The 25,525-nt window shown below is 34.1% G+C and overlaps 1 protein-coding gene across 13 annotated transcripts in view; it reads left to right on the top strand.

The window, feature by feature from the left end:
* Nucleotides 1–25,525, top strand: part of LOC128243840 (1-phosphatidylinositol 4,5-bisphosphate phosphodiesterase gamma-1-like) — a 101,739-nt gene that overhangs the window by 58,886 nt on the left and 17,328 nt on the right. For 8 of the 13 annotated variants that reach the window (XM_052961821.1, XM_052961816.1, XM_052961810.1 and 5 more), the window contains exons 21-35: nucleotides 1,271–1,448; nucleotides 2,804–2,881; nucleotides 6,461–6,532; nucleotides 9,687–9,790; nucleotides 10,771–10,916; nucleotides 11,620–11,774; nucleotides 13,326–13,337; nucleotides 18,344–18,440; nucleotides 19,607–19,703; nucleotides 20,916–21,086; nucleotides 21,519–21,618; nucleotides 22,046–22,160; nucleotides 22,623–22,784; nucleotides 24,267–24,355; nucleotides 24,869–25,053. In XM_052961821.1, coding sequence (XP_052817781.1) covers nucleotides 1,271–1,448; nucleotides 2,804–2,881; nucleotides 6,461–6,532; nucleotides 9,687–9,790; nucleotides 10,771–10,916; nucleotides 11,620–11,774; nucleotides 13,326–13,337; nucleotides 18,344–18,440; nucleotides 19,607–19,703; nucleotides 20,916–21,086; nucleotides 21,519–21,618; nucleotides 22,046–22,160; nucleotides 22,623–22,784; nucleotides 24,267–24,355; nucleotides 24,869–25,053 — 1,761 coding nt within the window. Of the gene's footprint in view, nucleotides 1–1,270; nucleotides 1,449–2,803; nucleotides 2,882–6,460; nucleotides 6,533–7,211; nucleotides 7,278–9,686; nucleotides 9,791–10,770; nucleotides 10,917–11,619; nucleotides 11,775–13,325; nucleotides 13,338–18,343; nucleotides 18,441–19,606; nucleotides 19,704–20,915; nucleotides 21,087–21,518; nucleotides 21,619–22,045; nucleotides 22,161–22,622; nucleotides 22,785–24,266; nucleotides 24,356–24,868; nucleotides 25,054–25,525 lie in introns of all 13 variants that reach the window. The other 5 variants (XM_052961813.1, XM_052961819.1, XM_052961818.1 and 2 more) reach the window with 5 other exon arrangements.

Here is a 25,525-nt window from a genome sequence, read left to right as displayed (position 1 = left end):
ACTCGTAGAGCTTCGGTTTTTATCGCTGATCGCAATGAGCGTTTCGAAAACATGGCTGACTGCAAGTTTGTCGAACGTGAACCGAACGAAATTACGTTTTGTGTGACAATAAATTACTTAAATAAAAAAATTAAAAACAACTTTGTAAGAAAATTCAATGTCGACTACACATGGTACGATGTATTTGATATTTTAATGGAGAATGATGAAACAATCCCGTTGCAAATATTATTTATTGCAAATATACCTTCATGATTGTGAAATAGCTAACACAAAATTCCGATAGAATTGATTTTATTTGGTAAAACATAATGAAACATTTTACAATGTAAAATCAAGTAAACTACAAGTACACAAAGCCATTGTATGATTGTATGTAAACCAATTTGTTTCACATTTTCGTTTGCTTATCTTGAGTGTCATAAGTTTGTTTTGTGGAGTTCATCTCTGTGTCAGTCTTAAGTAGATTGAAATTCTTTGAAATTAAAAAAATAAAGGATCAGAAGTTAAGATGTTTGTTGTTCAAAAGTTTATTACAATGCCTTGAATAACTAGTGTTATGTAGTGAATGTACTGTACACAAGATCCAGTTGTCGTTGGAGAAAAAAAAAAAAAAAAAAAAAAACCTACCTACCTACCCACCTTAAAAAACCTGGGTAGGGTTACTCCAAACAAGAAATTTTTTAAGGTTGGCCTTGGCTGTGTTGTACTAGGTGATCTCTTTAAGTACATAGCAGACGGGCACTGCCTATGTGTTCTAAAATCCAGTCCCCAGTTCGGTCGACTGATCAGGTGCCAAGGGCCTAAAATACATTACCCACATGAAGCGGAGAACCAACAAATTCATTGTTATTTTTCGCTAAAATCTGTGGAGGGAAAAAGAAAGTGGGTCAGACACTTTATATTGACTGTTTTACTCACAATGTATCACATTTGTGGGTGCTCCCATTATGTGCCGCATGGCAGCAGCGATCCAGTATTAAGCAATGTAAGAATTAAATAGTTTGTTTGACCTAACCTGACCCACATTTTCTAGGATGGGTAGGCAGGGATGTGTTTTGTTTTATTTTTATCTTAAAAATTATTATTTAAACTGAAACAAGTAATACCCTCTGAAGAACCATTAAAAAGCAAGTTACATGTAGTTTAGTGAGTCAGCTGGGTAAGGCTTATCGAATGATTTATTAAATGTCACCTTACAACTTTTGTATATGTGGACATTTGAACAAATCAAGGCCAAAATTATATATGTCCCCTGTGTGATTTCCAGGGCTGAAGGCAAGATAAAGCATTGTCGAATTCGACAAGAAGGCCGCCTGTTCACGATGGGTGATGCAGAGTTTGAAAGCCTTCCTGAACTAGTCAGGTATTACGAGAAAAACTCGCTCTACAAAAAGATGAAACTACGAAAACCAGTGAACCAGTCTGTAGTGGATAGAGAAGGCCAGGTAAGGGGAATAACTCTTGTTAAATTTCACTTATATGTTCCTGATCTTGTATTGATAATTATTGTGAATATTTCTACCAAAAGGGGATTGTTTTCCACAGATTTATCTCCCTTTTGTTACTTGTGAGTCAGACATTTCCATAATGTACTTTATCCACAGTATAGTTATAGCTATTTGAAGTGTTTCTATGATGCTATGGTGCTAGGGGGCTCTGTCACAGTGTTGCTCTGCCATTCCAGAGGTGAAAGTGAAAAAGTTCCTAGTTACATTAGACAAAGAGTAGATACTAGAAGCAGACTCGAGAAGTAGATACTAGAAGCAGACCCGAGAAGTAGATATTAGAAGCAGACTCGAGAAGTAGATACTAGAAGCAGTTAATAGAAGTTGATACAAGAAGCCGATAATAGAAGCAGATTATAGAATTTGATAAAAGCTGATTTTAGAAGCAGATACTAAAAGTAGTTACTAGAAGCAGATACTATAAGTAAATACTAGAACCAGGTACTAGAAGTTGAAAGAAGCAGATACTAGAAGCAGATACTAAAACATATTCTAAAATCAGATACTAAAAGTTGGTACTAGAAGCAGATACTAGGAGCAGATTTTTAAAGGATATATTATAAGCAAATACTAGAAGCAGATAATAGAAGTAGATTCTAGAAGCTGATACTAGAAGTAGATACGAAAAGCAGATACTAAAAGCAGTTACTAGAGGTAAATTCTGAAGTGGACTAGAAGCAGATACTTGAAGCAGATTTAAGAATCTTTACACTTTCACCTCTCACGTTCCCTGAACAGTCTCATTCTAACTGAGACTTCTTTTTTCATGCTTTAAGTTTTTTGTGCTTCTATGAGATCTCTTGTGGAAATTACATCTGTCTTTAGACTTGCTGTAAGGAATAACATCAGCAATATGTCATTCTACTTCCATTGGGGGCAGATATCTCCATATAAAATACACTGTTGTTGTCAAACGTTGATAAATTGTCACATGAAAAATACATTGTGAATTAAAACATGTCATTATTCTTGTAAGAAGCATTCCTAACCATTCTTCCCTTGCTACATTTATATGCGAGCCGGTTAAAATGAAAAAAATGACTACTGCCAAAGAGGAGGTCATTTATAATGCTAGAAATTTAAGTCAAGACAATGTGATTGTTTATTTTTCAAGTGAAGTATGTGTTTCTTATAAATATTAATTTTTGGAATGTAGGTAGGTAAAATGTTGCATTGTAAAATATGCAATGCCTTAGCTTGAAATTAGCTTAAATTTTTGTCAAAGATGTTTAACATAGTAATGTCTATGAAAGTGTAACTGGTAGCGTATAAGCTGTAATTGATGTTTGTTTTAGGAGCCCACAGAGCAGGGACTTTATGGTTTATGTGGACAGACCGATATCTATATAAATCCTAACGATTTTACTTCTCAGGTATCGGAAATGACACATTGTATAGCGATCGATTTCTACCGTTGTAATGCATATGAATGCTTGTGAACTGATTTGTTCTTAAGGTCAAGCCAAATGTTGCTATTCAATCTGAAAAAGAAAAAAAATAAGGAGCAATTTTCGAATATGGATTGTCATTTTAAATTGTAGCATGATGTATGTTATATAGGGGTTTACGATGGTCTGGTTTTCAAAAAAAATTATAGACTTGATGTACGAGTGTCATTGTCGTTGTCATGGTTACAATTACTCAGATATGAAGCAATGCATGCATAGTGCAAATAACTCAGATACTGAACAATATGCTCATGATGGAAGATAATCAAGCAATCAGGAAAGTTTATCAAGCAATTAGGGAAGATATTCAGGGTAGAAAATCAAGCAATCTAGGAAGTTCATCAAGTAATTAGGGTAGATTATCAAGCAATCAGGGGAGAAAATCAAGTTTATTCAGTTAACTTATGGCATACATACATGACAAAATGAGCATTGCAATGAACATATTATACAGGAAGGGTAAAAGGGAAGATAATCAAGGAAGTTAATCAAGCAATTAGGGAAGATTATCGAGAAAATAGGTGAGAAAAATTAGCAATCAGGGAAGATAATAAAAAAAATCAGGGAAGAAAACCAAGCAATCAGGGGAGGAAATCTAGCAATCAGGGAAGAAAACCAAGCAATCAGGGAAGAAAATCAAGTAATTAGGGAAGAAAATCTAGTAATTAGGGAAGCAAATCAAGCAATCAGGGAAGAAAATCAAGTAATTAGGGAAGCAAATCAAGCAATCAGGAAAGAAAATCAAGTAATTAGGGAAGCAAATTAAGTAATTAGGGAAGAAAATCTAGTAAATATGGAAGCAAATCAAGCAATCAGGGAAGAAAATCAAGTAATTAGGGAAGCAAATCAAGCAATCAGGGAAGAAAACCAAGCAATCAGGGAAGAAAATCAAGTAATTAGGGAAGAAAATCTAGTAATTAGGGAAGCAAATCAAGCAATCAGGGAAGAAAATCAAGCAATCAGGGAAGAAAATCTAGTAATTAGGGAAGCAAATCAAGCAATCAGGGAAGAAAACCAAGCAATCAGGGGAGAAAATCTAGCAATCAGGGAAGAAAAATAAGCAATCAGGGAAGAAAATCTAGTAATTAGGGAAAAAAATCTAGTAATTAGGGAAGCAAATCAAGCAATCAGGGAAGAAAATCAAGTAATTAGGGAAGCAAATCAAGCAATCAGGGAAGAAAATCAAGTAATTAGGCAAGCAAATCAAGTAATTAGGGAAGAAAATCTAGTAATTAGGGAAGCAAATCAAGTAATTAGGGAAGCAAATCAGCAATCAGGGAAAAAAAATCTAGTAATTAGGGAAGCAAATCTAGTAATTAGGGAAGCAAATCTAGAAATTAGGGAAGCAAATCAAGTAATTAGGGAAGCAAATCAAGTAATTAGGGAAGAAAATCACATTATATTTGGCTTGACCTTTCTGAAGGTTATATTTCTCTGGTTTATTTAGTTTCTATTTCAATGCTTTAATAATGGCAATTTTTCAGCTTCTAATTCAGACATTATAGCTTCTAGATCCCTGTATAGCCTTTAGCAGTTACCATTGTTTGATAGGATTGTTAGCTCAACTGTTGTTTTTTTTTCATAAAAAAAAGTCAAAAGTGTTCTGATAGCTTTGGTGTTCAAGTCATTGTCGTCATTTACTAAATTGTTGTGCCAAAACTTTAACCTCAGCCATAACTTGAAATAACTCAAAAGAGTTATGTTTCTTGCTTGACTAAAATACAACAACAGATGGGCGTTGGACACCGCGGTGCTCTTGTTTTTTTAGAAATAGTAAAAATATTGTCTGTTAATATAGATTAAAACATTGAGGGAATTTTAACCCTTGCTTAACAAGCATGAGGGACTTGGTTTGCAGAATTGTTTCGTTTTGCTGATGGTTTATTGCTAGACTTAAATTATTTTTGATAAGTTTTTTTGTGTTATCTAAACTGAGCTCTTAACTGCCAACAATATTTTAATAGGATTTTTTCTGCTGTTTTGAAATGTTTGTTTTAGTTTAAACAATTCATTTACAAGCTGAAGTGTAGAATTTGAACAACAACATCATCATAATGCTATCGTCAAATCAGATTTATTTTAGCCATTAAGATAATAGCAGTATCTTAAATTTTGTTTCTTATTGCAAGCATTTCTTCTCAAGTAAAAGCAATTCAATATTCGGTTAAGGAGGATAAACATCTTGCTTCGACTTAACCGCTGTCTATATTATGACTTGATGAAAGTATAATTTGCATGACTCCATCTTCGGCAAAAACAATGTGAAGGAATGTGCCAATTCTAGTTATATGCCATTGTCCTTAGTCTATATTGACAACTTACTGTACAATAATCTTCCTTGAAGTACGGAACTTCCAAATATTTTTTACCTTAGTTTAAGTAATAATAAAATTTTGCTTGAATAAATCATTAAATCAGCATTCTGTGCCTGGCTGCCGATTTTATTGTTAAGTAAAGTAAAAATAATAAATTACTATCTTAGTATATGCCGATTAAATTGTTTAGTAATGCAAAAATAAGTAATAATTAACTAAGTGTTTAACCCCGAAAGTCTTTGTACAAGCATGCGCGATCCACGGAATAACTCGCTTAATAAAACCAGAGTGATGACTAAATGAAACGTTGGTTGTCAATTCTTCAGAAGCATTCTAATTTATTGATAAAAATAATTAATTTATTGATAAAAATATAAACAGTACAGCAATCGCATCGGCTGAAACATGAGCATAATCACTAAATTGATCTCTTGTTCTGACTTATTTATTTAAATGATTCTTCTGATATTTAATTAATTTTTTTTTTGTGATTTTCTTTTTTTTTGTTGAATTTTTAGTAAGCATATTTTTTTTTAAGTCTTTTTTATTGGTTTATATTTTATTTTATATCTGGCTTAAGCTGGGCTTAATTTTAACAGTCTAGAAATTTAACAATCTTATCATGATGTCTCTTAGACATATATGCTTGTGGTGGGAGAAATTAGCCTAACAGATTTTTTTGTAGCCATTTAAATTGGTCAGGTTACTTATTCATTTTTTTTCTTGTCCGAGAAGTACTATATTGATTTATCTGACAAGAGATTGCATGTTAATAATTTAATGACCATACACATCTGAAAGTATTGGGTCAAAATACTAATTAAACAAAAATATATTAAGTATATTCTTAGTCACTCTAACAAATGAACATACAAAATTATCAACAATAACTGATGGGGTCAAAACATAAGGAACTTTCGAGTAAATGATGCCTGCGTCACTGTTTAAAACTAAATCTGAAATTCATTTTCATTTTTGTGAATATTTTTAATCGTTTTATATTCCACATCGAAAAACTGTTTGTTATATACATGTAATTACATTTTCAGAAAAAAACTGACAGAATATATATTGTCTCAATATGAGACAGAAAAACAGATAGAAATTGTGCCTCAGACATTACCCTATTTTTTCATCCCAGCTTTTGCCAAGCTTAATATGCATTCCTTTTATTTTGCATGCATTGTAGGAACCCAATATGGACCCAGAATCCTTATATGAGCCAGGAATTTATCATTCTCCCAATGTGTTCACGTCAAAGGTAACTATAAAAAAGGAAATGAATAAAAATCCAAAGAATTTGTGCATACATATGTTTGGATGCCATGGCAACCAGAACTTCTTGTGAACGAGCCTTGTGCTGTATTTGTATTTACTGCCTTTGATGAAGTCATTTTCATTTTGTGAAATTCTTTTTCTGAAATGCTTTAATGTCATGGGTAACATAATTATATGTTTGTGTTTGCCTTCATGTCTTTAAAACAGTTCAACAATTTTTAAATATTTTTTGAATAATGCCAATTTTTTTAACTGAATTTTTATTTATGCAACAGATGAGCATTGGAATTTGCTCTGTAGCTCTCTTGCTTAAGGAAAGTTTTACTGTTTTCTGAGAAGTTCTGGATGTCACAGTGTTCATAGACAAACAAAAGCATAGCCATACTTAAAAATTGTTTGATTGCAGGAAAGCATATCTCTGACTTGAATTTACAAAATGGTATTCGCTTCCAATGACAGTAAAAGAACAACATTGACCTTTTTTTAGGGTCACTTGACATTAAAAAAAATTGAGGGTATTATTTATGATGAGTCAGGTATGCAACTGCAATTTAATAATTTTCTAAGAATGGCCTCGCTGAAACCTGCAACAAATCAGATTGCATGGCAACCGATTTTTCTCCTTTCCCTATCAAACTGTTTAACACCTAAAATCCTTGCAGAATCCGGAACCGCTTGATTGTCAGAGTGATGGCGTATATATTCAGCCAAAAATCTTTTCGTCTAAGGTATCAACTGGGCACCAATAGTGTACACTTTATATCAAGCTGTAATTTACGCACTGTTAGACAAAACCTGCTGGATTGAAGTGGTAGTTTTTTGTTTTATTTTTAGCTCACCTGGCCATACAATGGGGCCATCTTAAAGTGAAACTTGTATTTTTAATCAATATAACAAACATAAATTTTGAATGGTAATTTAAGCCTTTAACTTCTTACTAAATAATGTATTTATGAAAAATATCAATTACCGATAACAATTAAGATTGTAACCCTGTATTTTATAGCTGAAAAAACATTAGTATTAAATGACTGGTGGGTCCTAAAAGATTGATGGAGATCATGAGGTGGAAATACCGTGTTTCTGCACTGTTCTTTCAAATTAAACATGGTATCCTTCATAAGAACCATTGTTTTTGAAATTTATTCATCCATTTTATTCAAACACTTGCTTTGTATTCAATTGAAATTTGTGATCAGATGATATTTTGTCATATCACGCCTCCAACATTAATGACACAATGTCATTGGTCCAGGACTGGTCACCTGGTGACCCCATATTTTCTATATTGGGTCACCAAATTTATATTGTACAAAAATGGTGTCTATTTTCGATTCCGATGAATATTCAGATGAATAAATGAAACATTGAAACATGTAAATAGGTTGTCAACATGATATATACGTTACAGGGTTAGAAGATGACCCGATATGGGATATACAGTGCGCAGGAAACCATATTCGCTCTCACCAGATATGGTTTTCTTTACCCCATATATCCCATATCGGGTCACCTACTAATCCTGTAACTTATAATATCTCCTTCATAAGATGCTCCATTATGTATAGATAGTCAATATTTAAGATCAATAGTATTATTTCGAAAATTTCAAAAAACATTTTTTAAAAGCTTAATCGTTTAAATCATTTAAGCCATGTTTTCTTTAGATCTTTTTTTTTTTTAAATCTATCTATTGCTCAGGTGAGCTAAATTCTACCTATTGTTTTGGATTTTGGAAACATTTTACAGACAGTGAACATATTATTTTGCTTAAAGTCTTGTGATAGATATCCCATCTCATTCTCAAAATTTCTCCAGTTTAGCAAAATAGGGATTGACATGGTGGGTTTTGAAACAAAATGATACACCATCTTTACACTGATTTAATTAGAAGTGTGTATTGTCTTTCATATAATTTATAATTGAACTATTGAATTTGTTAAGTTATTATACCCCTAGATAGATTTATCCATGGTCTTTATAGGTGTTGCGTTTGTCGTAGTATATTAGGTTGTGTCACGTCACAACGTGAACAAATTGTTTCGCAGGTAGCACCATCAATATTTCAACATACTCTCATGAAACTTCATAGGATTGTTGATCAGTATGCGAAATGGTGCACATAAAATCTGTGGACCTTACACTCAAATTTTGCAATCATTTATATAATGGCCCTTAACGTTGTAAAAAAAATGACTAAAACCTTGCTGCACATTGTAGCTCTTAAAGTATTGCATCTACTCTTATGAAACTTCATAGGAATGTTGGTCTGTTTTATAAGGGATATATACTCAAAGTATGACATTGAACCATCCCTGTGTCCAGGCAGCATGGGGGAGGGGGGGGGGGGGGGTTCCTCATGGCTGTGATTATAGCTCTAGTTTCTTATGCATTCCATACACTAAAAAATGAATGATGAAGTAACTTGAAAATTCTTAAGAAAATATTACATTATATTACATTACTATTTGGTCTCCGATTGAAAGGGACACATCTTTGTCGAAGATTGTTCATAAAAGACCATTTATGTTTGTTGTTTTTATGTTTGCACATAGCATGATATATATATGGTTATCTTACAATATAATTTATTGAATGCATGAAAACCTGTAATATGAAAACTATATTCACCCTCATATTGTTAAATAGATAACTATACATATACCTTACAATACAGCTGTTTAATAACTCTTTGCCTTTTGCTTAGCACTGTTTCTATGCAATTATTCAAAAACATGTATGACATGCTACATAATAAAGATAATTCTATAAGGCTCTTGTTTAACTGTATATTTATTTACACATAAGTCTAGGATTGATTTTTATCAAGAGACTGATTTTGTTTGACCATTCTTAACATTAAGCAATTGTAGTGAATTATTCATAAGCCTAGAATATTTGATTAAACAGAATAGAAGTTATCTTAAATTAATTCATGATTCCACAGCCTTTTTTAAAATCTACCCTGATGATTACTATTTTAATTGGATTGTTAATTGTAGAATCTTTATTCTATCATATTTCCCTTATTAAGGGGTAAAAACAATATTCAGAAAATAATCAGAAAAGTATTGATAAAGTAAAAAATAAACAACATATTACATATTTTCTTAATGGGTCTCTTGCTTTTTCACTAGGTTCGCGTAAAAGCGCTGCACGACTATGGAGCCAACCACGAAGATGAACTGACCTTTTACCGTGGTGCCGTGATAACCAACGTCAACAAGCACGATAATGGATGGTTTGTATTTCATTAGGCCTAAAAAAAATATTTCCGACCCTACCTCTAAAAATGCGCTGATCCTAACTATATTTTTTCGTTTTTGAGCAAAAAAAATATTCGTTAGCGAATAGAGAGTTACGAAGGGCGGATAAATGCAGATTTTAATCAGAATTATTGTTTATATGATAAAACAAAGTCAGGCAATGACAGCAATGTAGGAAAGACTGCCATGTGCAAAAAAACACTCTGAACGACAAATTTTGAAGAAAAAAAATCAAAAATCAAAAAAAAATCCCTACCTACCCTACCTAGACATTTTGGGAAGGTTACCCTAAACAAACAATATTATTTTTTTTGGCCTTATGAAAACTAAAGTCATTTTTAAGCTCCACAATGTTTTACTAGCTCCTGTTTTTTCGAGAAAAATAGTTGAGGTAATGTCTTAGCCTAACAGCTTCATGGTCGACCTCAGCTTCAAATTGTTTTACCTTGGTCATAACATAGAAAGTCTTCAATTTATTTAAATGAAACGTTGTACACATGTTGCTAGAAACAATGCACACATGTACTGCAAGGCCCATAACTCTGGCTTTCATAATTGTTGAGTAATGCCCCTTTTTTTACTGAAGAAAAACAGACGAGCAATGCCTTTCACTCTGCAGCACTCTTGTTTGAAGAAAAAAATGTCATGGTGATGTCATTGTAATGGTGTGGAAATAGGTGTTAGTAAAAACATAAATTGGCCATAAACATCGACCCTTGCAAAATTGAGCCATCCAGTTGAATTTTGTTTGTTCATGACGTAAACATAAAAATTGGTCCTTTACACCATGTTTGAGCCAACAGGGGAAATCGAGCCAAGCGATATCGAGCCAACAGGTATTGACTGTACATATAAATGTATGTTTACCAAGCTCTTGCTGAATTGTTAAGATATTCCCTGGTAAAAAACAGATGAGCATTGGCATCCTCATGCATTACTCTTGTTTCCTTATAAGGTGGCGAGGTGACTACCAAGACAAGAAGCAGTATTGGTTCCCTGCAAACTTCGTTGTCGAAATTGAGTCTCAGGACGATAGCGGGGACAATACGCCCCTGGGTAGCCTGCAGAAGGGAGCGATTGATGTTACCAGCTGTATTGTAGGTGAGTCATGGACATAATGCAACATTATCAGGCACTATTATGGAATAGTTTGATAGAGTTTGAAATACATCTTTATAGACACTACAACACACCCTTTTCAAAATCTGTAAAGGGGAGAGGTCAGTTTAAACATTATATTTATTTAACATTGATTGTGAAGTAAGGTATATTAACTTATGCTTAGTACAATCATTGTTGTTTAACATAATCTTAAGCAAGAATGTGGTCTTATGTTGGGGGGTAAAAGTGCCTGGGGAAAACCCACTTATCCATCTTGGTGAGGCCCCAACCAAACTAACATGCCCAGGCCGGTAATAGAACCTGCACCGGGTAGTGAACCTGGGATGCCCAGGCCGGTAATAGAACCTGCACCGGGTAGTGAACCTGGGATGCCCAGGCCGGTAATAGAACCTGCACCGGGTAGTGAACCTGGGATGCCCAGGCCGGTAATAGAACCTGCACCGGGTAGTGAACCTGGGATGCCCAGGCCGGTAATAGAACCTGCACCGGGTAGTGAACCTGGGATGCCTTGATGAAAAGTGAGTGAGCTAAAGGGAAGGGTTAAGGTAACAAGCTGAAATGTAGGTTAGTCTAGGAAGTTTACAGGTAATTATGTGGTTGGGATTGGATCCTTAGATTTTTTACATATGAAATTTAGTAATTATTTGTTGTTGAATTGTTACCAACATCTCTTTTTCCCCAGAATCCATTCAGGGTCGCGGAAACAAGCCCTGCTGTTTCAGAATCTACAGCCCGTCACTTGTATCTGGAGACCTGGATATTGCGTGTGATGCAGAGAGCGAAATGCTTGACTGGATAGAAAACATTCGCATGTGTGCCGATAACCTTCAGGATCAGGTAAATATGGTTTGTTTGTTTTTGTAGTAAGTGTACTCCATTGTTGGGGGACTGACTGAGTATTCATTGTTGTGGTTCGTAAATTCTTGGTGAATATTTCCATTCAGTTTTATGTTGTCTGTAAATTTTAGCTGTGCTGGAGTTCATTGAAAAAATGTTTTGTGTAAGCCTTGGGCCTAAAAAAAAATTGTTTGGTTAGGGTTACATCCTTTTCAAAAATAGGTAGGGTAGGTAGGCTTTTTTTTATTTATTTTTTTATTTTTTATAAGGCTTTATACAAGAATGTTATTTTCATCATTGGAGAATGGTCTTAAAATCATCTTCTGTATAAGCATTTAAGGCTTTAAACTACAATTGAAAAGCAATTAAAAAAAAAAAAAAAAAAAAAAATAATGTTTTTTTATTTATTTTTTAGTTTTTCATTTTTTTTCAAACTGACTATAAAAACGGTAGAGTCGGCGCCTATTCCGTAGGTAGGGTCGGGTAACCCGAACCAAATGTAGTTTTTTTTAGGCCTTGGCGTTGTTAGAGTACAACCACTTGAACCTTGGCCATAACTCAAATCCCATTCAATATATTCCAATGAAACTTGGCATACATGTTTCCAGAGGCAATACTTACATGTAAAAAAAGGCACAAATCTCTGGCTGTAATAATGGGTGAGTGCTGTCCCTTTTTTAACCTTAAAACATACAGAGGAGCGTTGGCTTTGTTTTGCGGCTGTCTTGGGATTCTTACCGGACAAAGGAAAAGGGAAACCAAATAATAATATTTATGTTCAGTTTAACTTTCCGCATGAACTGAACTTTTATGTATTTAAATGGAAGTACTTGTACTGATTTATAAGCATGTCTGCAAGCTACGAATTGTTCATGTTCATTTTTCTAACAACCTTGATGTTCATGATGTTCTGTAATCAGTGAAAGCTTTCAACCAAGCCAAACCAGTATCAGGCCATACCAAAATGCTCTTATGTTTAACATCAATCCTTAAGTACGAAAACCTGTAGCTTTCCAGAAAAAAATAAAAATAAACAAATTCCCGGAAAAAAACAAATACTAAATGAGTTACATTTTATGTAGAATATAGACACCACAGCCTCCTTAGTCCATTCTCAATTGTTAGATGGGTTTCCTCTGCAAAATGAGTTCAAATAAAACTTATATTTAAGTGTGTTGATTATGGAAATCATGCAGAATTCATCTAATACATAGTATGTAGCATGTTTTTAACACTTGTGTTTTTCAGTCGGAATTATAGTATAAGGAAATTAAAAATATTTGGCAAGATCGTTGATCGTATAAAATGTGTGAATTTTTTTTCGATCAGGACACTTAACAAAGATGCTAAACATAGAAACTATTTGGTATGGCCTTATTTTATTTCATGCAGTTTTCATGACTAAAACACTGAATTTATTAAAGGCTAGATTAAATAAATATGTGATCATAATATTTATATGCATGTTATTGTTTTTATTTGCTTGTATGTAATTTTGCTTCGATGTCGTGTCATACACTTTCAGCAGTTTTGTTGTGAATTTGATTTCAGAAAAAAGCAGAGGTTTGTTTTGTCTGCAGTTTTGTTTGTTGCCATAGTAACATGAAACTAATATTTACACTAAAGTTATATACTTTTCTCACCAAGTGTTGCCATGGTAAAGATGCTAGTAGGTCACTTACAGTCATAAAAAAGATCTTACTTAGTTGTTTGTAATTTTTTTAGGGTCAGAGAATTATTTTTTTAGACCCTCCATATTTTTAAAAAAAGTATTCAGATATTTGCATGAAACTTCGTACACAAGTAAAAATGCCCTCTTATTTAACTAGGTCAAAAACTTGAAAAACAACAACAGAAGGATGTTGACCTTTTGCTCTCAGGCGCTTTGGTGTTTAAGTGCTGTTTTTTATTTTAATGGTTTTCAGACATGGGTGGACAGGTGGAAACTTTTATGAAGATTTTAGTCTGAATTTTAATTAACGAACTTAATGACTGTGGGTGACCTTTGTATAACATTACTATCTCTATATAACCAAGTGCTTTCCAATTATTTAATACTCATGATAAATTTGCCATGCACATTCTGAAATATTCTCAATTTAACTATGTATATTAATCACTAGGGGAAAAAACAGTTACCAATTATCACAGAGGTGATGAAATTCAGGATTAATTACAGATATCAAGCTTGAGAGCTTCCGATTTTAGACTTTTGTACATTGTTTATTATGCCCCCTTTTGAAAAAAGTGGGGTATATTGTTTTGCACATGTCGGTCGGTCTGTCTGTCTGTCTGTCTGTCGGTCGGTCGGAATACCAAATGGTTTCCGATCAATAACTTGAGAACGCTTTGACCGAGGGACCTCATACTTGGTATGTGTATTGGTCATCACCAGCAGATGAACCCTATTGATTTTGAGGTCAGTGGGTCAAAGGTCAAGGTCAGTGTGACCTTTACATGAAAAACGGTTTCCGATCAATAACTTGAGAACGCTTTGACCCAGGAACCTCATACTTGGTATGTGTATTGGTCATCACCAGCAGATGAACCCTATTGATTTTGAGGTCAGTGGGTCAAAGGTCAAGGTCAGTGTGACCTTTACATGAAAAACGGTTTCCGATCAATAACTTGAGAACGCTTTGACCCAGGAACCTCATACTTGGTAGGTGTATTGGTCATGACCAGCAGATGAACCCTATTGATTTTGAGGTCAGTGGGTCAAAGGTCAAGGTCAGTGTGACCTTAACATGAAAAACGGTTTCCGATCAATAACTTGAGAACGCTTTGACCCAGGGACCTCATACTAGGTAGGCTTATTGGTCATGACCAGCAGATGAACCCTATTGATTTTGAGGTCAGTGGGTCAAAGGTCAAGGTCAGTGTGACTGTAAGCTGAAAAAAGGTTTTCTGATTGTCCATATTTTATTTTCTTATATAGTAGACAGTAGAAATTTATATGTCACTAAATGCATGAGTTGAAGTATCAGTTTTCAGTGAACATCTAGTTTAATTATGCCCCCCTTCGAAGCAGAGGGGTTATATAATTGCTTTGCACATGTCGGTCGGTCTGTTGGAAGACCAAAGCTTGTCCGAGTGATAACTCAACAATTCCCGGACCTATGGTCATCAAACTTGACATGAAGATTAGGTATGACCAGTAGATGACCTGCCTCATATGCATCCAATGACAAATCAGCTGTCATTTCAGTCCATGCATATTTCATTCAATTGTCCAAATATTTCTGGCAACTTGGCGCTCAGGGGGCATAATGTTTGACAAACATCTCTTGTTTTATTTTTTTATTGGGGGGCATTAAAAATAGTGAGAAGTAACTTGAAATGGATATTAAAGGCTTTGAAAACAATTTTAAGTGGGGTACATTTTAGCCCTTAAACCCTGCTATCTCTAATACTCAAACAAAATATTTAGGATTGGGATTTTTGATTTGTAATCATCCCTGGGCCACAAAATGATCAATGAAGAAATGTAGACTATATTAATTGAGGTCTCCTCAAATATCTTGAAGCTTTTAAAGCTGCACTCTCACAGATTGACAGTTTTGACTTTTCTTTTAATTTTTGTCTCAGAATCAGCTGATTTGGAATCAATGCCTTTAATTCAGTCATATAAGATAACTCACAATAGAACAGATCTTGTTTGCCAAAAAATCCATTTTTATTGATGTTTTAGTAATGCTTTAAGCCATAAATTAAATTTTTTGAATGTTAATTAATGAAACCTTAAATCTGATGTTTTGTCAGCAGTCCTATATCACTGTTTTCTAGACATTTATGCCAAAATTGGCTCTTACCAAGACAAAAAAAAAAAAATCTATCAAATGGTTAATCTGTGAGAGAACGGCTTTAAAAAAAGTCTTATTTTTCAGATTCTGTTTCAGTAGTTTTAAAAAACTCTCAAATTGCCATTATGTGCTATTTAACCAAATAATTCTATATAATAATATGCTTATTCACATAATTGATAGTTTTTGATTTCTTAACATCTCTAATCGAAATATATTTTGCTGAATAATTCTTAATCCATTCTCTGAAAACTTTGACTTATAACATTTTTTTCTCATTTTTAATCCTTTTCTGAAAACTTGTGTTACTTAAAATAGAAGGCGAGGAAAACTGAGCAACCTATAGAACAATTAAAAAGAACGGTAATTAAACCACACTTCCCTGTCTTATTCATGTTGTGACTTTTGGTAAAGGAAAATCATTAGAAGCTTTAGGTGTCATATTATGTGTTTTATAATATAAATTACTTCTCAGGTAAGTACCAGTACTGCTTATTAGTCATCAGATGAGAATAGTTTTGTGATCAGATGAGAATAGTATTGTGATTAAAACGATCGAAATGGCGTGTTTTGTTTTAGCACTGCATAATATGATCTCATAATTCTTAAAATAAAATACCAAATTCTGTTATTCTACATATATTTGGTACCAATCTTGTTTTCTTGCCCTTCTCTTTTCTTATTTCAAAATTCAAAACTAATAGTTTCATTTTCCAATTTCAAGAATTTTGTTATAAGCATCTTTCATGTGTTTCATTGTGGGGTTGGAAAAATTTGACTTGAGGCCACGTGCGGAATCCGGTATTACATACAAGGCTTGCTGAGTAATCAACGCAGTGTGCCCGAGGGTCAGAATTTCCGTCTGTACAAGAAACACATGATACCTTTCTTGCATACCTCTAACTTTCGAATTTAATTAAATTTGGTTGCAAAAAAACACTGTTTTTGCACATTTCACCAGAAAGCTCAACACTGTTTTTGGACATTTCACCAGAAAGCTCAACACTGTTTTTGGACATTTCACCAGAAAGCTCAACACTGTTTTTGGACATTTCACCAGAAAGCTCAACACTGTTTTTGGACATTTCACCAGAAAGCTCAACACTGTTTTTGGACATTTCACCAGAAAGCTCAACACTGTTTTTGGACATTTCACCAGAAAGCTCAACACTGTTTTTGGACATTTCACCAGAAAGCTCAACACTGTTTTTGGACATTTCACCAGAAAGCTCAACACTGTTTTTGGACATTTCACTAGAAAGCTCCCGCTGTGTTGTTTACTGCTGCTATGACACTCAATAATTTGAAATCACAATTGAGTGAAAGAGTTGATTAGACCATCAGTATTTCACAGAGTTTGGGTTATTTTGTAATTACATTTATTCAAATTATAATTTATTTGATTTTGCTCTTTTAAAATGTCATAATTTAAATTGCATGAAATTTTACATTAACCCTTAGGCTGCTGATGGCGTTTTTGAAGGCTTTGCAAACAGCTTGGAACCAGACCAGACACCAGTAACTCGGCGCTTGGTCTGATTCCAAGCTGTTTGCCATCCAGTCAATATATCCCCAAAGTTTTAAGTAAATTGAAAGAAATTTAGAATAAACCAGACGACATTTTTGAGCAGACGACAATTTACCCAGCATGCAAAGGGTTAAAATATTCTAAATTGGCTTGTTATTGCCCATGACTTGCTCTTCCATGTGGGCTGGATGATAGATTTCCACGCTGGTCAGATGACCAGAAACACTTACGTGGTATGCAAGAAATTTCTTACTTCAATACTTCTTTTGAACTTGTATCATTATATCTTACCTGAGACTTTTTCTGAAAAATATACCAACAGTTTTAAGAGTGAAGCATACATGTATAGATAATGGAACATTTACACTGTAAAAATGTTTTAAATTTTGATTAATAAATGACCTTTCTCTGGAATAAAAAATGGTGTAATATCTTATGTATAATAAAATTGCCTTTCAATTTTTTAGTTTTTGGTGAAAATATAAACCATTTACAATTTTGTAGCGTGCTTACACAAATGTACATGTAGGTGATACTAATCCAGTGTTGTTTTTTTCCTACCATTTTGGGAATGGTGCCAAGGCCTTTCTTCTGACTGGAATAAATATTTCATTTTGATTAAAATTTGGAATTCCAATTTTGCCTAAAAATGAACGTTTCTCAAAAATGCTTTAAAAATAAAACAGATTGATTAATTTGTTTCTTTAAGAATACAACAACTTTTCCATATACTAATAAATTAAGTGTCCAATTAATTTTTTTCTTTGCTTTTATAAATATATTTTATTTTTCCAGCAAAAAATTTGGATTTTTTTTTCTCACATTTGGCACAACAATATGTGTTTGAGTGTTCGATTAAGCCAAATTTTGGTCCCAAATTGGTCAAGAAAAAACCCACACTGTAATTACAGGCAGGTGATGGTCTATTAACCAAATGCCGTGACTGATAACTAAACAGTTATGACTGGATTGAAACTAATGCAATGAAACTTAACCATGAGAAATCATCACTTACTGGTACATAGTAAAAGGAGCTGTTTTACATATGCATTGATGTGAGATTACAGATAGTACACATTGACCTGATACATGCATGTTAATAGTGGAAATGTTTTTCTTAGATATTGTAGCATGATTTGAAAATAACATTACATTTATATTTATAATAAATTGTTAAATCTTGAAAGTAACCTACTTTAGCACTTTTGAAAATTATCTCCCCTGATTTGCGGTTACAGGCCACTATAAAGCGTCAACGGGAGCGAAGGAACCAAATTGCTCAAGAATTTTCAGATCTGATTGTCTACTGCATCGCTGTGCAATTCAACTTTGACAGTAAGCATGACATTCATAGGGACTCATTCACACTATATAGCGTTTCACATTAAATTTGTTTGAAATGTGAACAAAAGTCATACTACAGTGAAAATACATCATGAAAATTTGAATCTCTTGTAAAAATATATTTAAACATGTGACAAAAAATGTTCTATTTTTTGAAACAGTTTGTTAAATACTATTGTAAATTGAATGATTAACAGAATTTATGTTCAAATGTGTAGGTGTTTGGAGTTTTTTCATAAAAGTAAATTAAATAACCTGATTGCAACAAAGTCTGAAAAAGTGTTGCCAACGATTAATCTGTGAGCGAGTCCATTTTTGTAATTCACCCATTTTGTATAACAAAAATTTGTGCAATATTGTTATAAGAAATTATACGCAAACATTTGCAATTTGCATCAAGCGTTGTTGTTTTTTAAATTGATAGAGTTTATGCATTCCATTGTAAAACTTGATTGTGTCCCCCATCATCAGGTGATGATGAAAATGCAATAGTTTTTATAATCTTTGTGGATATAATATAGGACCTCATAGCACTCATAGTAGCTGCTTCTTAAGAGGTAAATACAGCTGAACTGATGTTTTAAAGGGTAAAACCTGCTGTAATATAGAGAAAAACTGCTGTAATATGTTGTAAACTGCTGGTATATAGATTAAAACTTGCTGTTATATGAAGTAAAACCTCTGTTTTATAGAGTATAACTGCTGTTATACAGTAAAAACCACTGCCATATAGAGTTTAACCTGCAGTTATAGAAAATATGTAGTAAAACCTGCTGTTATATATAGTAAAACTGCTGTTGAATGGAGTAAACCTGCTGTTATATAGGGTAAAACTGCTGTTGAATGGAGTAAACCTGCTGTTATATAGGGTAAAACTGCTGTTGAATGGAGTAAACCTGCTGTTATATAGGGTAAAACTGCTGTTGAATGGAGTAAACCTGCTGTTATATAGGGTAAAACTGCTGTTGAATGGAGTAAACCTGCTGTTATTTAGGGTAAAACTGCTGTTGAATGGAGTAAACCTGCTGTTATATAGGGTAAAACTGCTGTTGAATGGAGTAAACCTGCTGTTATATAGGGTAAAACTGCTGTTGAATGGAGTAAACCTGCTGTTATATAGAGTAAACCTAGTGTTGTATAAAACAAAACTTTTACAGAGATCCAGGGTTCAGGCAACTGTCTGGAGATGTCGTCCTTCCAGGAAATAAAGGCTGAGAGTCTATGTAGCAAGAGCAAAGCCAGGCAGTTCATCAAATATCCTTTACGTCACGGGCTATGTTTCTTATATGCCTCAGGAAAGATTTGTTGTATTTTCGGTAATTGGGAAATGATCTTGACCCTTCAAATCATGAATGTTTGCACCATTTTTTCCCAAATTTGGGAATTGTTTTTAAATTATTTTGTAAGACTTAGTTAATTTGCTCAAATAATGATCAGTTTTACAATTTATGTGTGGGTATTTATAATTTCAACAACAATTAACTATAATTTTTCAAACAGAACTTCTTCTTTTAAAAACACAACAAAAATTGTGGTTTTGTGTAAAGGTTTGTTGAAGTGTTGTCAGAAACTAGACTCTCAATCAAACTTTGGTACAAGATTGAAGGCGGGGCTCTGTAAGCGGCATAGACTGTGCTATGTTTCCTTTAAAATGGTGAGGAAATAGTAAAGTTATCTTTGTTTGAACTCTTCATTTAAAAAAAATATTGCCTTCTGATATAGCATTTATGACGCAATTTATCACGTGGTATACACACACTGTTAACAGGAAGGTTCTTTTTTATCTAGATTATACCCAAAACTGACAACCCCTGAATATCATTCCATTTACATATATGTAAGTACAGTGGGAAAATGGACTGAAACAATCTAGTTTTCATGAATATTAATGACGTATGGGAGAAAACTCATCCTCCTATGAAAATCACATGTTACAATTTAATACTCTTCAGCCTAGAAGATTAAATTTGATGTCATGCAGGGGTTTTGTTACTAAATAAAGACACAATGTAATGTCATGGGCTTTGGTTCCAAAGAGGTCCTCATTCAGCAACACTGATATTCAGGGGTGTAGCTAGCCCTCTATTCATGTGGATTCATAATTGTGCTGGGGGGGGGAAGCCTGGGGCATACCCCCGTCAGAAAAGTTTCAAAAACATGGTGCATTCTGGGCATTCTGAGGCGCTTTTTTGGTACTGGAAAAATGGACAGCAGTTTTAGGATCATGTAGTCAAGAACGCATACTGCCACTTTGGCTGATTTTTTTCATTTGTTTGTCATAATAATGTGGATTCAGCTGCATACTTGCATATAGGCAGCTACGCGCATGATATTGCTTTGTAAATTATCATTCATGATTACGATAATTTCCCTGTGAAATGTCCCACAGTTGTCAAGAGAGCAGGGTGTAAGGGAACCAGTAATATTTGATAATGGCTTTTACTGCGCTCCTTAACTTCTTCCCACGTACAATAACACACAGCTGAGCAGGGTGTACCCGAAGGGCGCGCGTATAGATTCCACCAACTACAACCCCATGCCCATGTGGAATTGTGGCTCACAGCTGTGTGCCCTGAACTACCAGACACCTGACAGGTCCATGCAACTGAACCAGGGCAGATTCTTGCAGAATGGCATGTAAGTCTTTGAACTTGAAATTCGGATAATTTTGGTTTCTATATGACCCTATTTGCAAGTTTGAATATCAGTCTCAGATGAGCGCCCATATCCTACATAGATCCATGCAACTAGTAGACTAATGGTATGTATGTGTATGGGTTAAATTATGGCGAAAAAAATCGAAACAAGTTGCAAAAGACCTCAAGCTTATTCATTTTGGTGAAGAGTTAAAAAGAATATGATCTAATGATATCAAGTTGACTGCTTGGTCCATTCTTAAAGGTATGAAGGTCTTATATTGCACTTCAATTAAAATTTGCATTTTTAATAAACAAAAAAACTTAAAAAAAATAATTGTGGCCTGACTATTTGGCTTTAAAGTTTATAAGAAATGATTGATTAACTTGAGTTTTGAGACTTGTTGAAATAATCATTCACTCTTGTTTTCAGGTGTGGGTATGTGTTGCAGCCGGAATGCATGAGATCGGAGGATTATTCCCCATTTGATAAGAAGTCGATAAAGGTCGATCCACTCACCATATCGATATCGGTAGGTAGCAGTCAACAGGTCCTGCTTTATTATTGGACTTAATCATGCTTTGAAAGTAGTTTAAAAACATATCCCCTTCAATAGCAATAACATTTTGGTAAATTGATTTAAACTAAGAATAAACATGGTCCTTCAGCAAAGTTAAGCATGTCTGATTAAAAAAAAAATGGTGTGACTGTGTCTCCAATATGATTTCAAAATGAAGGTTTTGGCAAAAAACTGTTGAAACCTATTTTTATATGATTATATATATATATATATATATATATATACTATCAATAACATGATACATTGAAATGGATTGAAACGAAAACAGAGCTAATAATGTGTCGTCTCCATAATAGCATTATCAGGTGTTTATTTATTTCATTCTCAGAAATTCAAACTCATGCGCATTGCATTGTACTTTGATATGATCTCATCTTAGGTAATTGGGGCTCGTCACCTGGTCAAACAAAAGCAGAAGATTGTGAGCCCGTTTGTGGAGCTAGAGATTGTCGGCCTAGACTGTGATAACAACAAGTTCAAAACCTTTCCAGCATGTGAGTGTTACCTGGCTCATTGGGAAAGGATTTACAGTGTACAATCGTGATATATTTAAGAAATATAACACACCACTAAGGGTCATACGACATTATACGGACCGGCCAGTCAGCCACCGAAGGTGTATATGGACCGAGGCGTTAGCGGAGGTCCATTCACCTTCGGGGGCTGACTGACTGGTCCTTATAATGCCATAAAGCCAGAAGTGGTGTGTTATATTTCTTATATTATACTGAACACTTTGCATTACAATTCTATATTTTTAAAGCGATTTAAATGTGTTTTATTGAACAAAGCTAATAATGTTTACTTGAGACAAGTTTTCGCCGTTGTGAAAATAGCAAGCCGCACTTACCAATTGTATGACGTCAGCGGTCCATATTACATTTTTGGCGAGGTCCGGACCCTTAAATTTTCAAAGCAAATGTTATTATTATAAAAATATAACCCTGTTCTTTCAGCATCAAATGGCCTGAATCCTGTATGGTCAAAGCAGAATTATGATTTTGACATCCGCTGCCCGGATCTGGCCATGATCCGGTTCGTTGTCTACGATGAAGATATGTTTGGAGACCCAAATGTTCTGGGACAAGCGACCTTTCCCATCAAGTGCCTCAGACCTGGTAAATGATTTTTATATATATATATTTCCTTGTTAGTCGAAGAAAAAAGTTAGCCAATTGTTAAAGCCTTGAGGTTGTCATCAACATTGGCACCAGTAACCGTCATCATTGTGCAAAAACTTTAACTTTGGCTTGGCTGAAAAATAGAAAGGTATTCGCATGAAACGATATAAAAGTAGTGCTATTTCACTGGCGCTCGCGCTCCCACTTATGCAACACCTCTCATGTCTCTTCACAAAGTCAGACTAGAGTCAAGCTCAACAAGGTTACAGACGCTTACTTTTGCAATATGCACATGTGTGACTGTAACTCTTGCTAAAATATTTTTTGAGTTATTTCCCTTGCAGTTGTCATGTTTTTTTAGCTATTTTGTTGTGGGCAGAAAACAAAACCAGGTGTTGTCATGCAAAACTTAAACCTTATAACTCCCATGAAACTTGGTACAGATATTGCTAGAGGCAACATGGACGAGTGAAGCAGGGCTCATAATGTTCATTATTAAAAATGATGAATAATGCCATTTTGGTTTTAAAATTACAGATTAACATTGGCGCTTGCTCTGTGGGGCTCTTGGTCTATGTTATGAATAAGGAGCCCCGATTTGAGCCAAAAAATTTAAGCTTTCTCGTGACCTCTCAACATGGACCCAGCATTGATTTCTACACAAAATGCAAACTTGAGCAAGATTCACATCAAGTTACAGCTGTTTTGACAATGAAGCTAAAATAAATCTGTATTAACTAAACACAGTGATATTTAAGAGATGTGAAATGTAAAGCAACTTTAGGTTTTGAGGAGCTACCTGCTAAAGTTACTCAATATTAATATTATCCATAACAGGGTAGCTAAGTGTAGAAACCTCCAAAATATGAGACTCATTATTCAAATATTTTTGTTTCAGGTTACCAGAGCGAGGAAAATTCCAAAATATGAGACTCATTATTCAAATACTTCTGTTTCAGGTTACCAGAGTGAGGAAAATTCCAAAATATGAGACTCATTATTCAAATATTTTTGTTTCAGGTTACCAGAGTGAGGAAAATTCGAAAATATGAGACTCATTATTCAAATACTTCTGTTTCAGGTTACCAGAGTGAGGAAAATTCCAAAATATTAGACTTATCATTCAAATACCTCGTGTTTCAGGTTACCAGAGTAAAGAAAATTCCAAAATATGAGACTCATTGTTCAAATATTTTTGTTTCAAGGTACCAGAGTGAAAAAACCTCCAAAATATGAGACTCATTATTCAGATATTTTTATTTCATGTTACCAGAGTGAAGAAAATATGAGACTTATCATTCAAATATTTCCATTACAGGCTACCAGAACATAGCAACTTCTAAAACATGTGACCCATTATTAGGTTACCAGAGTGAAGAAAATTCCAAAATATGAGACTCATTATTCAAATACCTCTGTTTCAGGTTACCAGAGTAAAGAAAATTCCAAAAACCCATTATTCAAATATTCCTGTTTCAGGCTATCGAAGTGTACCTCTGAAGAACGAGTACAGTGAACCTCATGAGTTGTCCTCCTTGCTAGTCTACATTGAGATGAAGAACCCACAGGTTTGTACTTGTTAAAAGGGATAAAAAGGGATCAAAAATCAGACCAAAAACATAATCGATGATCGGTAATAATCAGGCCCCAATTTCTCGAAACATCTTTAGTCCCTTATAACAGGATTCAGCTAATCTCACTATTTTTGTTGTTCCATAAAATGTGTTCTATTTACTTCTTCAAGAAATTTTAGAAATTATGTAGGAATAGTCTGTATGATTATCAGAATAAACCATTTTTCATTTATCAAAATCCATTTTCAGTATGTATTTTGGCTAATTGAAATAAGCGACTTAAGCCTGTTAAGCTTAAGAAGTTTCGAGAAATCGGGGCCAGGGTTGTTATTTTGATCTATCATCGATTTAATAGTCCAGTTTAAAAAAAGGAACAAGTAGGAGCAGTTGCCAAAACTTATTTGCTAAATGATCACATTTGATCAACTTATATTTCAAACTGTCTCCACAATCACTTATATAAATTAGTATATTAAAATATTGAATGAATGTAAATGCTTTATATAGGAGGAGGAGGACAGTGAAATCTACTCGTGTCTCCAAGACCTCCAGGACAAGAAAGACGACCTCACAACTAAATTACAGGAGCTTGAACTACAGGGGGATATGCGCTCAGCGCAGCAGTGCCGACAGAAGCTGCAAGAAACTGAGGACACAATAATCACGAAAAGTCGGGAACGGCAACATAGGAAGTATGTTTTTGTGTGATAGATCTTTGGTCTTAGTTTGAATAATGCTTATCAGGGGCGTAGCTATGAGACTTGATTGTAAAGAAAATAGTGGAGTACTTTCACTTGCATATTGATTCCCAAAGGGCCTATTTGCATTTAAAAGAAAATAATATTGATAAGCACTTTTTTATGGAAATAGCAAGAAATCTGAGGTCCAAAAAATCAACAACAGAAAATCACAACTTGGTACGGATGATACCAACTTTTCATCTTATTTTTTTTTCAAAGAAAAAGGCTCAGATATTCTGATAGCCCTAGGTGTTATCATTGACATACGAAAAACCTTGGCCCTTACTTAATAAAAATGTTCACCATTTTTAAATGAAACTTGATACACATGTAACTAGAAACAATACACTTATGTGTACCATGACCCATTGTGCGTTTTACTGTGCATTTTTTTCAACTGAGAGGAAACACACAAGCAGTGGCA

This window comes from Mya arenaria, chromosome 8 (genome assembly GCF_026914265.1).
Source record: "Mya arenaria isolate MELC-2E11 chromosome 8, ASM2691426v1".
Taxonomy (NCBI): Eukaryota; Metazoa; Mollusca; class Bivalvia; order Myida; family Myidae; genus Mya; species Mya arenaria.
This window is presented reverse-complemented; position numbering and strand designations above follow the sequence as displayed.